At 37.0% G+C, this 16,232-nt stretch overlaps 1 protein-coding gene across 1 annotated transcript in view; it reads left to right on the top strand.

Moving 5' to 3' along the window:
- Positions 1-15,811, top strand: part of Pdcd4 (Programmed cell death 4) — a 37,866-nt gene extending 22,055 nt beyond the window's left edge. Inside the window, exons 2-8 of the mRNA XM_067133033.1 lie at positions 3,237-3,406; positions 6,299-6,518; positions 7,169-7,308; positions 9,013-9,246; positions 11,937-12,068; positions 14,104-14,231; positions 14,410-15,811. Coding sequence (XP_066989134.1) covers positions 3,237-3,406; positions 6,299-6,518; positions 7,169-7,308; positions 9,013-9,246; positions 11,937-12,068; positions 14,104-14,231; positions 14,410-14,473 — 1,088 coding nt within the window. The 3' untranslated portion in view covers positions 14,474-15,811. The remainder of the gene's footprint in view (positions 1-3,236; positions 3,407-6,298; positions 6,519-7,168; positions 7,309-9,012; positions 9,247-11,936; positions 12,069-14,103; positions 14,232-14,409) is intronic.
- The last annotated feature ends 421 nt before the right edge of the window (positions 15,812-16,232 follow it).

A 16,232-nucleotide genomic window follows, 5' to 3' on the forward strand; every position in this document is an offset into this window, starting at 1 on the left:
GGCTGAATTATCTCCCCTTTGCTTTTATATTTTTTAAATCTGTTCTTGAACAATTGGAGGAGCCGTAGTCGCGGCGTCTACATCGTAAACCCTATTTTCTAACGTTTTTAATCAGAGAACCTTGTGGTGTTGATTATCAATACAGTATTGATGTGGTGGAGGTTTCTGAGGTGTGCAGGGATATCTGGCAACTCGAGCAGAGAGTGAATGTGAGGTGCCACTCTTCGTGAGACATGTTAGCTCATTGGGAATTCGAAATAAATAATATGGACGTAGGCATTTGATTAGATATATATTGTAGATTGTTATTGACGTGAACAGGTGGATTTGACATTCTGATATCACTGCGCGGTCATATTTATTCTACGTACCGCATGGCCGTGATGTTGGCGTGTCAGATGAAATCGTAGGTCTGTGGTCTGACAAGTGATGTTTAGGTCGTCTTTGGTTGTACGAAGCAAAAACGAATGTCCGTTAGTCAGGTCGTTTTCGATGCTAGATCGTCGTCTGAATTCACCTTCTGCGGCGTCAGGAGTAAATTTTACCCACGTTTCACGTTTAATTTTCTTTGACCTTGACAGGGGACACCTGTGCTCCAACGGAAACGTGGCACCGCCTCGTTCATCCTCGTTCCCCCTGAGCCAATCCCCCTCCCCCCCCCTCGTATGGTCAGTACGGGAAGAGGGAGTGTGGTTATTGTTATTGAAAGATCTTTAAATTTTGTAGAGCTTTCCCGTGTTTCTAGCATACAACCAAACATTCTGAAGAGCGTGGTATTTGTCTCGCTGCCAAGAAGGTTGCGTTGGCGTTCTTTTGGTTTGTTCATTTTGTTCCGGGCGGGTTTGTGATTTGGTTAATCAGTCTGTAACAACGTTTAATGTTCAGGCCAGATTATATCCTTCGAAAGGCTGTTACCAGGCTCCTTAACACAGGTTTTCTCATCTTATTGTCTTAGTATTTCCGCTCTTCCTGTTCATGCCTGTTCAACAGTGTCTCCCAAGAAGCCATACTTGAGGGTAACACTTCCACTTCTTTTTCTTCCTTTTCACCAGTTTTGGTTGATACTTAAAACTAGTTGTGTAGATTTCGGATAACAGGGTTCTTAGGCACATTATTCTGTGTTGAATTATTGGGTATCGCAATGTGTAATTTATATTTTTATTTGTGATGCAACTTGGTTGTCAATGATGCATTATGTAAATCGTTATGGCCGTCGGTTGTTAATCGTATTTGAGGTGCCGGCTACTCTTTTTGTCGCTTTGGGTTACATAACTCTGAGATAGAAGTAATTTTTTTTTACATCCTGCATATTTCTGACACCAAAGTGCTAATGAGCTTAGTAATATTGTACTGTCAGGGGATTCCTGACACCAGAATGCTAATGAGCCATCCCTAGTGTTTGGTGTAATTTTAATCATGTCAAAAAACCATAGAATTAATTCCCTACTTGGTTAGTTGCTGATATGAAAGTGGGATCCTTTACTGCATTGCTGTATAATCTCATCTTAAAAATAAGGTCAGATTTAGACAACAAAGGTGGCACGAAGTTTCTTAACCTTGTCGACAGTTTGACAAATTGTATGGTGTATATACAGATGCGTGGTGGTAGTACCGTCAGTGCACCTCCTGTGGTGCACTGTAGGCGTTGCTTAAGGGTCTTTGCAGCGTCCCCAAGCCGCAGCCTCTTTCATTCCTTGTACTGTACCTGTTTTCATATTCTCTTCCATCTGACTTTCCACCCTCTCTAACAGTTGTTTCAAAGTGTAACTGCGAAGTTTTCTTCCTGTTACACCTTTCAAACCTTATTATCAATTTCCCTTTCAGCACTGAATAATCTCAAAGGTCCCAGCATTTGGCCTTTGGCCTAAATTTTGTATTCTGTTCTGTATGTAAATTGTATTAACCAGAAGATGTGCGTGTTGAGCTTAGCATCGTATCTGAAATAATCATCTGTACATTGTAATAGTGTTTGTTAATAACTATGTAAGTGGAAAATAATCTCTAACCGAATGACACCCTATAAAAGACTGAAACTTGATTGTACCTGTGAACAAGAATTGTTTTGGAATTTCATCCCCTTGGTGTTCTTTCATTTAAAATGAGCCTCGATGGCTCAGTCGGTTACAGCAGCAGCTTCGGACTTCGTAGAGGTCTGTGGCGCGGGTTCAAATCCGCAGCCGACTGATCAGAGAGGCAGACACTTTGCTATCCGTGTAGACATCCCGGGATTATATACGTAATCAACGGATAGGTTTGCTTAAAAAGCAAATGGGTGTTACAGACTAAATACACACACAAAACAAAGCCACTACAACACCTTCTAAAAACATAACAAACATCTCACACGTCTCGAACTCTCGCCCTACCGGCGCAACAACTTTCGCTGCTGGGAAGAAAGGGCGTTGGGTCGTCGGTATGATACATGAAACATACGCTACCGGGGTCTAAGCGATGTCAGGCAGGGCAGCCGATCGAGACTACCTACAGGTCTACCCCAAAGCCAAATCAAAAAGTCCTTCAAAGGAAGGCATCGTGCTTACCCCATACAAAAATGGGGAAAAAAGCACGTTAAAAGAAGAAGGTGGTGTTCTTTCATTTAAAATGGGTTTCCCTATTCAACTGAAATTTGTGCTTAGGTTAGGCACTTGTAAGGAAGGGATCTCACTCCCCATGCGGCTTGTTGAAAGGTGGGCGAGATTCAAACAGCCATTGATAAGAGACTGTTCTTATGGAAGACTATTTTTCTAATAGGTTATTTCTAGGTACCCAAGAAGAACAATTTAAAGGTTGAAAGGTGGTAATTACAATAGATGCAAAAGCTGTGAAAGCCTTTGAAGTTTAAAGGGAGGTATGTGAGTAACACTGAACGTGCTGTATCAGGAGTTAAATTGAGCATGACAGGGCTGATTCTTGCAAGTGTTTGTACCATTGTGTTGAGATTGTAAGTACTTGAACAGTATTACAGTTGAAAGTTAAGGCTTGCTTGTTCCACAGGTTAGGGATTAAGTCTCCATTATATACTATGTACTTAGACTGGAGATTAAGGGTGGGCCTGTCTGTACCATGGGTCAAGGGCTAAGGATTCTAAGTATGTGCACCAGAGACTAGCTTCTGAGGCTTGCAAATTTTGTTCTTGCACTAGAGGCTGGCGCGCGCTCTCTCTCTCTCTCAGAGAATTTTAAGGTGCTCAGCTGTTCATTGCTTACCAGTGGTAAAACTATTAATTTCTCTTACAGGTGGAGCAGGTGGTAAAGGAACCTGGGGTGCTTTAGGCTCTGAACTGGCTGAAGAAGAAGTAGACGGTGCCATCGATACCAATGATCCTAACTATGACGAAGCGAATCCTGAAAACAAGGACGTTAGACTGAAGGTCATAAACCTTGATCGGTCCGATGAAGAAATACAGGTAAAAAATAAACATTTACTTTAAAAATTGATGGGACATTTCTCCTCTCTGGTTAAAATTACTATCTTATAAGCACCGGAGGGGGCTAGTGCTGTCACTGTACTTCACTGTGCACTGCTGGCATTACTTCAGGTTCTGTGCAGTGTCCCTTCAGCCCCTAGCTGCAGCCCCTATCATTCCTTTTATTATACTTCAGTTCATATTCTCTTGTATGTTAATTTCCACCCTCTCCTTACCATTGCTTCAACATTATTTTCAGCCCTGAATGGCCTCACAGATCTCAGTAGAGCACAAAAGGGAGCAAAGGTCATCAGAAATGGCTATATGGAAGGATGCTCCGAGAAAGTTGTGGTGGTGGAATAATTACAGCACTATGTATTGAAGGTCAAAGATTATGTTGCACAAGAAGCTCAAGATTGCAAAATGTGCTTAAGGATGGTTTTTGGTGCTTTAAATACATAAGAAACAAATTGGGAGAAGAAACAAATTGGGAGAAGAGGTATGAATGGATACCTCTGTAACCAAAAGGGAGGCCTTAGAAGTATAGAGTTTTCTTTCTTCTTCTTAGGTAATACACTGGATTCTGAAGCATATGTTGAGAGGGAAGTGAGGAAATGTGACAGCTGCTTGGAGGAAATGGAAAGGGCGTGGCTGCTAGACTATTGTCACCGGTCATTTTCTCTGTCTAATCAATATATAAAAAGTACAAAGTTTGCCACATAACACTTATTTTCAACACGCCCAACAATCACCTCTTAACTTCAGCGCACCCATCCATCACAGGGTCTTGAAACAGTCTTTCATCACCCATTCCTAGGATACTTTTCTCCTTAATGGAAAGTATCCCATCAAGAGAAAAAATTGATGAATGTGTATGTTGAAGTTCTTGACTCCTCGGAGCAGCATTCATAGGCAGTGACAAAGAAAATAAGAAGCTGAGGGTGGCTACAGAATGCCAAGATTCATGGCTTCAGAACAGATGGAAAATATTACTGATGAAGTTTGAGTGGTGTCCAGCAACTGGAAATGTGAATTGATCCCTCAGAGATTGAGATTATTGAAGTGATGAGAATGGATGTGAGTCAGAGAAAGTTGGAGGTATGAAAATGGCAAGATGGAGACTTTATTAAAAACTGGAAATTCAGTCAGAATATGCACAAGACTTAGTTAGAAAACTAATTTGATATCTTATTCGTTAAGGGCAAAAATCAGACCTAAAGAAAAATTACACTAATTATGGTGACTACCATACTTCAGGTTTTGAAGTTTTCCACACATTTTTCTTGTGTAACTGTTAGTTATTTAGTCTACAGAAAAATGTACAAATATTGATGTTGATTGTATACGAAACATTGGATAATGTGAAAAATGTTAGCAAGAATTGTTCGGGAAAGTTGTTCTGGAAGGATTTTTTAAAAACTAAGAAAGGTGCAGGGCTCAAGTAGGTATATTTGAAGAGGACGCAATCATTTTTGCGATAAGTCTATGAAAGTTTGATATACAGTATACACTGCAGATAAGAAGTAACTGAATATAGCAGTAAAGTAAACCATTAATATATTTCTTTGTAAATCTGAGCATATGGTTGTTGAGGTAATGTTGAAGATGTAAGCAATCCTATATAAATGTGAAATGGTTAGGTGGTTGAAACAAAAGCTATTATTGGGGAGTCTTTAATGATAAAAGTGTGTGACAAGGGTTTGCACAGGTTTTTATTAAGAGTTAAATTTCCTAAGAAATTTATTAAAAATGATTTTCAATGACTTGTGATGGGTACATGTTTTTCGAAAGAGGGTATCGATGGGTGTGTCGACATTATTTTCCAAAAAATACTTGGCTTTATATATTGGGTAGGTTGAGAATATAACTGGCAACCATTCTTGCTAGGGAAGAATAGTGAAGGTTAAGAATCTGTGAATGGCCTGTGATAAGTTCGAGAGATCTTAAAAAAAAAAAAAAAACTATCATGACTGGCTTCAGGGAAGCCTTACATGAACTGTTATATGATGTCATGTTTAGATGGCAATTTCAAGCGCGTTATATTTGGAAGTAAGGTTGATTTATGAGTATGCATTATAGAAGGTGAGTTTGTTTTATATCACTGTACAATTTTATATCTGATGAGAAAGTGTTTGGTGGTAGTTTTCATTGTGACACGGTTTTATCGAACGTGATGAAGAAGTTGGAAGCTGTTAGCCCGGTATTTGTAAATAAGAAGGTATGATAGGCTGAAACATGTACTTTAAAATATATTATGCTTAGGTAAAGGATACTTGGAAATTTAGAAATGGATTTCAATGGTAGTTAAAACTGTCAGATGACAAGGAAGGGGTTTCTTATGCTTGAAATACTTAAGAACAAAATAGGGAGATAGGGAGGAACGCCACATTCTTGTGTGGAATGTCTTGGGGACATCACAGCAAAGCAGGTACTTTAGTGAGAGAGGGCAGCAAGTACACTTAGAGGAATGATCAGAAAATATATTTCACTTTAAAGTTTCTGGAGAATGGATGGAGATCCCATAAGTCGAGATGGGTTTCGATCCAAAAAGGGTGGCTAAGCAGCAGGAAGTTGTTGCTGGGCAGAAACCAATAGAAAGGGACAGAAATTCATTGGGATGGTACCATTTGGGTATACATGTAGAAGGTCACAGGCCGTGGAGAGAACACTACACATTTACCCCTGTAAAGTGAAGGATCTGTAAATATGAATGGTTATGATGACAGTGCTTTTAGTAGTACAAATTTGAGTAGAGCACTGGTTATTCCAAGCTTCATATCAAAATGGAAAACGAAGAATTTTGAATGCACTAATCAGTTTAAATTACCTTGCAGAGTTCTACGTTTTGTCATACATACTATGCATAATACATAACCTGTATTCTTTTTACAGAAACAGATATCCTCTCTGGTAGCAGAGTATTTTGATCATGGTGACACCCATGAAACCTACCTGTCCTTAGAAGAATTAGGGGTTTCCACTCGAGCCCACCTCGTTTTGGTGACTGCAGTGGAGGTGGCAATGGACCACAAACCCTCTCATAGAGAGATGACCAGCGTCCTCCTCGCTGATCTCTACGGTCATCTGCTCTACGAGACCGACTATGCCAAAGGTAGTGTAATCAGTTTTGCGTACATAGATGTCTAGTACAGGGTAGATTTTAAATTTAAGTGACCTCCCAAATTAGAAATACGTTGCTTTTTTTTATGTTAGTTGAGCGGTTCCACCTCAAACGTAACCAGTAAAGGCGCAAGTATTTTTGGTTATAGCTTTGCAAGACGTGATAGGAAGTGTATCTCGTGGTTAGGGGGCCAGTGGGAAATGCTTGGTAAATATTTTCAATTGGGTCTCCTCTCCAGCGGGAGCCACATTCTAAAACTTTCTTTCAATGCAAATTCAAGCGTTGCATTATTATTAGTCATAGGTTTCCTTTATTTTACAGAAAAAAAAATGAAATCTTGAGCGTTGGGTACCCGTTCTGTATTGAAGCACTCGTGAATTTTGTTAACCTGTAATAAGCTTAATAAATTTGAAAATGCAGGTGGCTGGTTTGAATCTTTGAATTATAAATGAAGAGTGGCTTATATTTTATCTTAGTATTTTTTTGCCATTGTGTTAACATTTTTTAGGTTATGACGTGCTCATAAAAGACCTGAGCGCACTATTTTTTTTTACCACTGTGTTAACTTTTTTCAGGTTATGACAGGCTCATAAAAAACCTGAGCGCACTATTTTTTTTACCACTGTGTTAACTTTTTTCAGGTTATGACGTGCTCATAAAAAACCTGAGCGACCTAGTGCTGGACACTCCGGATGCTCCAACCATTCTTGGCAACTTTATTGCCAGGTCAATTGCTGATGATTGCATACCTCCAAAGTTCCTCCAGAGTTATAAAGGCAAGGTAGGAAGTTCATAGGATTGTGATGTAAATCCTGTTTAACTAAATTTGCTTGTTTAACTGATACACTTTTAAACTCCATCCCATTAGGAAGCAATCATGGGAATAGGTATAATCTTTGACTTGGAATGGAGATGTTCAATGTAAAAGTAAAGAAAATATTTGTGAATTTTATGAAGTATTTTATTGGAAGAAAAAAAAATTGGTTGAGAGGATTAGAGAAAGAGGTAAAGAGGTATTCTCTGTATTCATGATGAGATGAGCTTTAGGTCAGTTGAATGAAATACTGAATAGTAACAAGGTTTATACTGGAAGGTATTGATGCTAAAACCTTGTATAGAAGTTTTCCCTTTGCGAATGATAAAGAAATTTTCTATAGGTTTTTAATTTCAACAGTTGACATTGACTTGCTCATAACAGAATAAAATGAAATGAACAACAATTGGTTACTTAGTGGTGTGCACCTTACTTGCTCACCACAGAATGAAATGAAAGGAACAACAGTTGATTTCTTAGTGGTTTGCAAGAGTGATTTTAATCAAGAATTGTAGAGAGTAAAATAGTAATATACTGAGCTCAGTATTTGTAGGTTAGGACTTCTAACAAACACCTGAAGACTATCAGGTCTTTGTACACGTGAATGGAAGGGTCAGGATAAGGATTCAGGAAGTTAGGGCAGTCATTGTTATGTATGACATACTGGCCTTGGAAAGAGCTAGTGAAGAAATCTAAAAATTAAAAATTTTGAACCGGACCTCGAAGCATTATCTAGTGATGTGATGACGAACTGAGCTGAATCTATAGCAAAAATATATAAATCACATTTCCTGCTAAAAAAAAAAAAAAAAAAAAAAACTGAAGTCATGAATTACATCAGCAGCAGTGAAGAAGTCCACGCTTATGTTATATTTCTAAAGTAAGTTTTAAATATTACCAAATGTAAATTTTATTTCTTTACTTACCAATACTTTTCAAAGGGAATGAGAAAAGGAATGTTCATAATTTTTTCCAGCCCTGTATTACAATTATACACGATTGGTTTCTATTGAATATTATGAAGGTTCTGTAAAATGTTGAACCATTTGTCACAGGAGAGTTGGCAAAAGTGTAGTGCTACTGTGGTTTACCTTCACAGGGTTTTTGTCGCACAAGTTGTCACTTTTTGCCACACTGCTTTTGTATAGACTTCTGTTCGAACGTATAATGCAAAAAAATTCATTTACGTGTAATATTGAAGCTGAAAGGGGTCCATAGTGCGCATGTAAATTTTACATATTGAACTGAAACGGATTGGTACTATAACTGTGGTTTTGTTGAAGTAGTGACTCAGACTAGGTAACACGAAAAATGTATAATTGGTTATGTTGAAGTAGTGACTCAGGCAAGATGACACGAAAAATGTATACAGTTGGGTTGGTTGTGGCAAGTGTGTTTGAGTTTGACCATTAACTCACACCTGTATCTTGTACTGCAAAAGCCGTCCACAGTTAACAAACACAAGTTACCTAGCCTTTTAATTTGACACTTTTGAGGTTTATCTGAACATTTTATTACCCATCACAGATTTCCAACTTGATGTTAGATTTTAAATTTTAGTATTTCCTGCTTGCCTATTTGAAGTGTTTCATAAAAATTTAACTGACAGCCAATAATTGTATTGTGTTTTTATCTGTAAGAGATACTTCAGAAGAAATTTTATTTTAACAGGTCGATTCTGATCATGCTGTCGTTACACTAGCACGATCAGATAGCTTGTTGTCCATGAGACATGGCCTCGTTAGGCTTGACAATGTTTGGGGCGTGGGAGGTGGTACGCGTCCTGTTAAGTACCTGGTCAAGAAGATGGTGTTGTTGTTGCAAGAGTACCTCTCTTCTTCTGATATTGCAGAGGCCACCAGATGCCTTACGGAATTGGAAGTGCCTCATTTCCATCATGAGTTGGTATGTAGTTTCTGTTTTCCCGTGTAGGCAACATCTTCAACAGGCAGATATCTTTTAACTTGAACGTGTTTCTCAAGCTATTCATATAAAAATGCCCAAATTCCTATCAGTTAAACTTGGGAGAATAATTTGCAAGGAATTTTGAGGAGCACTAGGGACAAAAAAGTGGGAAGAATATGTTAGTAATTCCATCTTTAACATATGATGGAATTACTAATACATAACCAAGGATTAAAGAAGCCCTGTGGAAATAGAAGATAGGAGTATTCTTTAGGTGACCAAATGGAGAGTCTTAAGTATTGTTCGGATTAGCCTAAAAGTATTCCCAAGAATAATTTTAAACAGAATGGAGCGTGAAAGTATCTGGTAAAAAACCCACCAGAAGAAATATAGGAAGAGGCCAGAAGGCTTGAGTTTTGAAGGTCGGTTGCATTAATTATTAATTGTTGGAGTTATGATGGATTCAGTATTAGTGTCATTTTTTATCAACCTTTTAATAATCTTAGGGGCTGGCTAGGTTTCTGAAATGAAAATCTGTATGCATTGGGATATGGCTGTTATATTTATACCAAGAGTACAAGACTCAAAGTTTTATCCGAAAAATCCGTTCTGTGACCATTTCAGAAAACAGATAAATTTAAATCCATCTTCCCCAATATTAATCTCTCTACCAATATGAAATTGATGTGGTACAAAGTCCTTGCAATAATTCGCTGACAAATGTTGCCCTGTTGATTAGCAACCCTGCTTGCAAAAATATTTTAAACTGTGGAAAAAGTGCCCAAGATCTATCATTTCATGTATAAAAACAAACCAACTGTTATTTGGACAGGTTTAGGCTTGGTTTTGTCAGCAAAATAATTATGAAATTGTTTTGAAAAATTGACATTTAGTGGTTATTCCTTTTTGTTCAAAAGTAAAAATTATTTGAACTTTCAAGAATATTAAGATTTTTAATTCATAATTGTAAAGGAACTTTATATTGCTGTTGTAAACACAAATTATTCCAAAAATGCATTTTTAAACTGTATGGAGTTAGTGTTATGCAGTAGACCCCAGTATTCACAGGGGTTAGAGACCACAACCGCCCATGAAATTTGCAAGTACTGTACTTGAGACCTCCCCTCTAAAAATGCTTATACATAATTGCATATTTTAATAGTTCCAACACCAAATATACCTTAGACTATCATCCTAAAACACTTTAATATCATTTCCAAGTCATCTTACGACATTTTACCCTTAAAAATACGTATGTGGTTTACAGCTGTGCACGAACACTTCTACAACTTACTCTTACCAAGGCGAAAACTAATAAAGTTACCCCTGTATTCAGGCACGCACATTTTCTTTCATACAGTAATATTCAAGCCTTTTTTTTATGTAGATAGGGGTATTATTAATAGGTACATCATTTTGAAAGTTTTTTTTTTAAACCCTTACAGGACGGGCTAAATATATATTAAGCACACCACCAGACTGAGCAAAATTTAAGATTGGCCAATTTAAGAAAAAACACATCCATGCACATGGTGTAAGAAGAAAAACCTAAAAAATTTTCTGCACTTTCCAAGGGAAGTTGAAAGTGAATATTTACAACCCCGTGCAGGGCCTCTTTTCCAAGACACTCGTAAAGTATGCAAATTTTACAAAGTGATACGTGTTTTTTGTAATTTGTTTGATTTTATTTTGTAAAATTTTAATTATAGCTCACATAGCATGATAACAGATAAGAACTCAAATCAGTAACAAAAGTTCTGAGCATATTTATTGTAAAGTGTGTACGAGATTTACCGAGATGGAGAAATGCATTCCTTTTTTGTGAGGTATGCATGTTTTTTTCTAAAATTTCTTTGCACTTTGCAAAATTACAATTATAGCTGAACTACTATCATAAAAGATAACTACAAACAACAGCTATCCCGTATGGCACACAATGTTAATACCCAGAGTTAGCCCAGCGTTCGCTCAGAGCTGTGATAGTTCCTCGTGATCATGCCCGTCCAGTAAGGGTTAAGAAAAAAAGCCATTTGATATATTGTCGTGTTACATTAATATCATTATTTGAAAATTAGTAAATCCTTTTGTTATCATAAAAAATGTATTTAATCATGAAAATAATTAGTGAATATTTTAGATGTGCTCTACGAAAAAATCCGTGAATAGGTGAATTTTCTGTGAATTATTTAGTTACGTTCCACAGAGAAATTCACGAATAGGTGGATCCGCGAATAGTCGGGTCGACTGTATCAAATGTATCAAAGTTAATTTTGCTCGTATGATAGCAATAGCTGAAATAATTTGTTTTTCATAATCATTTCAACCAAAAGTATATTACATATTTATTAATTTTTCTGTAACTGAAGCATATTTTGTTGGGAAAATACTGTACCATAATTTTTTGTTGTACTATACACTCCCAAGTATTGTCCATAATGTACTGAATTCTTTAGTGTATTATGTACATACTGCACTGGCCAGCCTTGGAGTGAGGAGATAATTAACTCAAGATGTTTGGCTGGAAATAATTGGAGGAATGTTTTCGTGTAGACCTTTGGATTGCTTTAATGTAAATAATGAAATGAAGTAGATGGCAATGAAAGTCTTGTCAACCTTTTAGATTTACAGAAAATGTACTGAATATGAGGTGTTTTTATTATCATGAATCAATAATTCATTTTAATTTCCAGGTGTATGAAGCTGTGGTAATGGTGATAGAGAACATGGATGAACGAACCGCAAAAATGATGTGTGATCTGTTGGAGTCCATGCATCGATCCATTATTATTACTCCAACCCAGATGAAAGCTGGGTTCATGAGGGTGAGCACTTTACAGTAATACAGAAATGTATGTTTTTCGTGGTTAATGGGTGGTTTTATTCGTAGGGAAATCAGGGTATGAAGGCATGTACATTTAAGTTCCAGGGTTGCAGTGGTTACTCGTACTTTTGTTAAATAATCTTTATTTCTGGAATGTAAATTTTTAGTCCTAGCAGTAAATGCAGATACTAGTACAAGAAATCCCTATAAGGCAGGACATGAAAGTAAATCTCTTGACTGGAAATTTATTGAAACCCGTAATAAACTTGCATCTTTGGTGAACGATCCTCAAACTTACAGTTGCGTTGATTGAGTGAAGGTTTCATGATCATTCCTTGGTAACAGGTTGTCTGGGCACAGTGTTCAAGTCTTCATACTTGATGCTATTTCTGTGCTTAATAGAATGGGTAGAATATAGTTTTGTTAGTACCAAACCTCGTACTATATGCATTGTCGAAATTGTAAAGAACCTCACTTGAAAGTTTTTTTGTAAAGATGAATTTTGTAATGTTTATGCAGATTAGCTTTTATAATGTAAGTGCTTGTATCTGCATTAATTTCTTACTAACTGTACCATAGTCTGCTTGCTTAGTCTTTTAGTGTTTTCAATTTGTGACGTAAAATATTCATCCAGTTATAAACCATTAAACTTCAGATGTATAAAATTATAATTGTAGAGAAATTGAGAGGATGTAAACAGTTTTTCTGGCGAGAGCTCAAAAGATATTTTGTCATAAATCATAACTTTTGTTAGTTTTCAAAAGCAGTTATTGAGAATGAGTTGGTAAAACCATTGAGGATTAAAAGTTTGATTTCCTCCGTTCTGTACACCGAATGGTTTAGGTGGGCAGTTAGACCAGATTCCTCTGCTCATCAGTCATACTTACCAGTATTCAGATACAGTAATTGTTCAGTAAGTTTTCTTTCTCATTGCATAAAAAATTGCACACCTTGAGTTGCAGGAAAAAGTTTTGACTAACCTGAGGCACAAAAGCATTTTCATTAGCATCAAGCTACTTATGGTGACCTTTTATTTGAAGCAGTGCTTGTAGGGAGAGAGAGTTGGCAAGGGGTGGATTTTCTTCCTCAGACAGTCACACCCTATTTGTTACCTTTAATACTGACCAGTTTGAGCATATAAAAATGCTCATGTCGGTTAAACACTGTTTTAAGAGTAAATAATGTTAGGACTATTCCAGAAGTGGTTTATAAGGAAGCCTGTTCAGGCTATCCAAGATGTTAGCCAAATCCGAGCAAGCCGGTTTCATAGGTGTTCTAGTAGACAGGCCATGTTTCGATCAGTAGTCTTGTCCTAAGTCTTAGTCTTAAAGAATAAACATGTGAAAAGAACTGCCCTGTATCCCGTGATTGCAGACCATTTCTTCCAAGACAGTTAATGCGAAGTTATCAGTCAGGGGCATAGAGGCGAAGAGGTCAGGTGTACCAAGTTTGTCATACCAACTAATACCCACCTCCCTGGCTATAGGTTTAGTCTTCAAGGCTCTGCAGTTTTGTCATTGCACCTGCTGTGACTTCCAATAGTGTTTCTCTGCTCCCACTGTATAGCCTCCATGTACATATATCATACAGATTGTAGAGTAATAGTTAAATTTTGTGTGTGAATGAAACAATCGGCAATGAATATAAAGTTTCAGAAACAAATCTGTTGAATTTTTGTCGGCCCGTTAAGTAAAATCTAAACTATCATTAGAAGAGACAAGTTTTTTATGCCAGTTCTGTGAGAGCTTGATAATTTATCTCTTTATGAGTGGTCTGATGATACAACTTGTGGCTAGATCTAGAAGTTTGGTGAAGCATTCGTGGTTCCTTCCTCCTTGCATGATCACAACTAAATTTAGATGTGTTATTTCCATCATTGACTAAAAACTGTTTCGTATTTAGTGCCAGGTACTGTTTTAATTTACCACCTAATGAATTGTGTACTTATATCACTGTTTGTAAAACCTGCAACACCACAGCTCTTGAATCTAAATGAAACTTACTTGGTTTCTTAAACATTTTTGTTCCTTTGACAGGTATATGAAGATATGCCTCAAATTTGTGTTGATGTTCCACCTGCGTATACTATTTTGGAGAAGTTTGTGATGAAGTGCCAAGCTACAAAGGTGATTGGAGATGACGTTGTCAAGAAATTACCTGTGAGGTAAGAGTATGGGACATTTGGTTGAGAATTACAAAAAAAAAAAAAATTTAAAATTTTAAAAAGATACTCTGAGGCAAGCAAGTATTTCCTCTAAAGGGGAAATTCAATGTCATTACTAAATCTCACTTTGAAAACCTTAGGACTTGTGGAGTTAACCTTTTCTTTTTAATTCTTTCAGAGGACGCAAACGTTTCGTATCAGAAGGTGATGGCGGACGGGTTAAAGATGACGCTTACTTTTAAGAGAAAAATGAAAACGGACCACACCTGGATTTTACAGTGCAGTTTCAGTAACTAATACTGAAATTAGATTAAAAATCATCACTATAGTAGTGACACAATGGAAGTTGACTTAGGTTGACCCAGGGTAGTTGTGGTAAATGAAATTTTGTGACATCTGTGCAAAGTCTGTTAAGGAATGAAGTCTAATAGTTCTGATAGATTGTATGCTAGTTCTGTTGGTCCAGGGAGAATGTGTTATGAGTACCATGTGATGAATGGTAAAAATGTTTCTCCTCGTGTTAATTATATTGAGTTTATATACAAAATGTATGACAAAAAAAAAAAACCATAAAGTGAACATGCAATCAATTTCTCCAAAAGAAAAAAAAGCTGGATTCAGGTAGTGTGTTGCTTCCTTATGTCCCGCACCTCTGCTTCAAAGTCATCCTTAGATGAAGGTAGTGAATGTTCGGACCTGAACGCTCTCTTGTAATTTGGTACGTGTCAATTGGAAACTGCTGTCAATTATATCCAGTGTCTGTCTTCCTCTAAGGATCCTTATGAATTAGCTTGCTCGTCATGATGAGCCTTTCACCACCGTGGTCTGGAATTGGCAATTCGTTTTGCTTGGACGCTATAATTTAAAGAAGTAACAATATACCCTATTGTAATCTGGACATGGTCAACTTGAAACCAACACCACGCTGGTGCACTGTAAGCTTTATTTGTAACCTACCTGATCGTACCTGTGTATCATGCATATACTCTGCATGTAGTGAATGATTCGTTGCTCACTTGTGAATACTATTTTTTCTATTATGAAAAAAAAAAAATAAAGGGGAGAGAGATGTATTGTGGTTGACTGAATCTTTCAACTTGTGTATGTTATTAAAACACTGCCGAGCTGAGCATGTGTTAAAAGTACAAGACTTCGTTTGAGCAAACAAAAAAAAAAAAAAATAGAAAAAAAAAATCTTTCAGATACATAAAACATATATCTCTGGTCATCCCTTTAAAGAGGGCCCAGGGAAGAGGATTGGTATTGCTTGTCAAGATGGGTGCATAGTGGGGGCATTTTCCAAGTTTGGTATGCATAGTTAGGGCATTTTACCTTTTTCTATTATTTTAGAAAAACCTTTAAATGCATTTTGTTCGTAGTTTCAATGCCGAGGTTATACTTTCGAGAAGGTATATATTATTTTTTTGTTTTGTTTTACAGACTACACATTATTGATCTTGCTGTCAGTATGCATCTATTTGATAAGGTATAGTAATATCTTGGGAATCATAAAATAATGCACAAAAAAGCACAAAAAAATTGTAAAATGGAAAATGTTAAATAAAAATTGAAAAATTTAACTGAATTTTCATTATCTAGGTAAAGAGGAGGGCCGCAGGTTTTGACACCCAGTGCCGGATTGGTTAGTTGGCAGCCTTTACGCAGCTGCTGAACGTGCTAGTTCAGAGAATAAAGAACTTTTAGAGTTGCTGGTCCGAAGTCCTTGTGAAGGCATGTCACCTGTATTGTTACAGAAGCCGTACCTGTTTCTACTTCTCAAGTGAAATGACTAATGACATCTGACGCAAAAGTGAAATTCTCTCGTCGTTTTGTGCTTGCACATTACAATCGGAACCTGCACTCGTATTATTATGAAGTCTTGTAAATTCAAAGTCGAGAGAGGGGGAGCAAATATATTGCTCTAGGTTGACATTAATAGTGTCCAAATAGATTTTCCTTCAGAGATGTTTTTCGTAACAATCGTCCATCACCATTCCCAGT

The sequence above is a fragment of the Macrobrachium rosenbergii genome, chromosome 32, assembly GCF_040412425.1.
Source record: "Macrobrachium rosenbergii isolate ZJJX-2024 chromosome 32, ASM4041242v1, whole genome shotgun sequence".
In the NCBI taxonomy this organism is placed as follows: Eukaryota; Metazoa; Arthropoda; class Malacostraca; order Decapoda; family Palaemonidae; genus Macrobrachium; species Macrobrachium rosenbergii.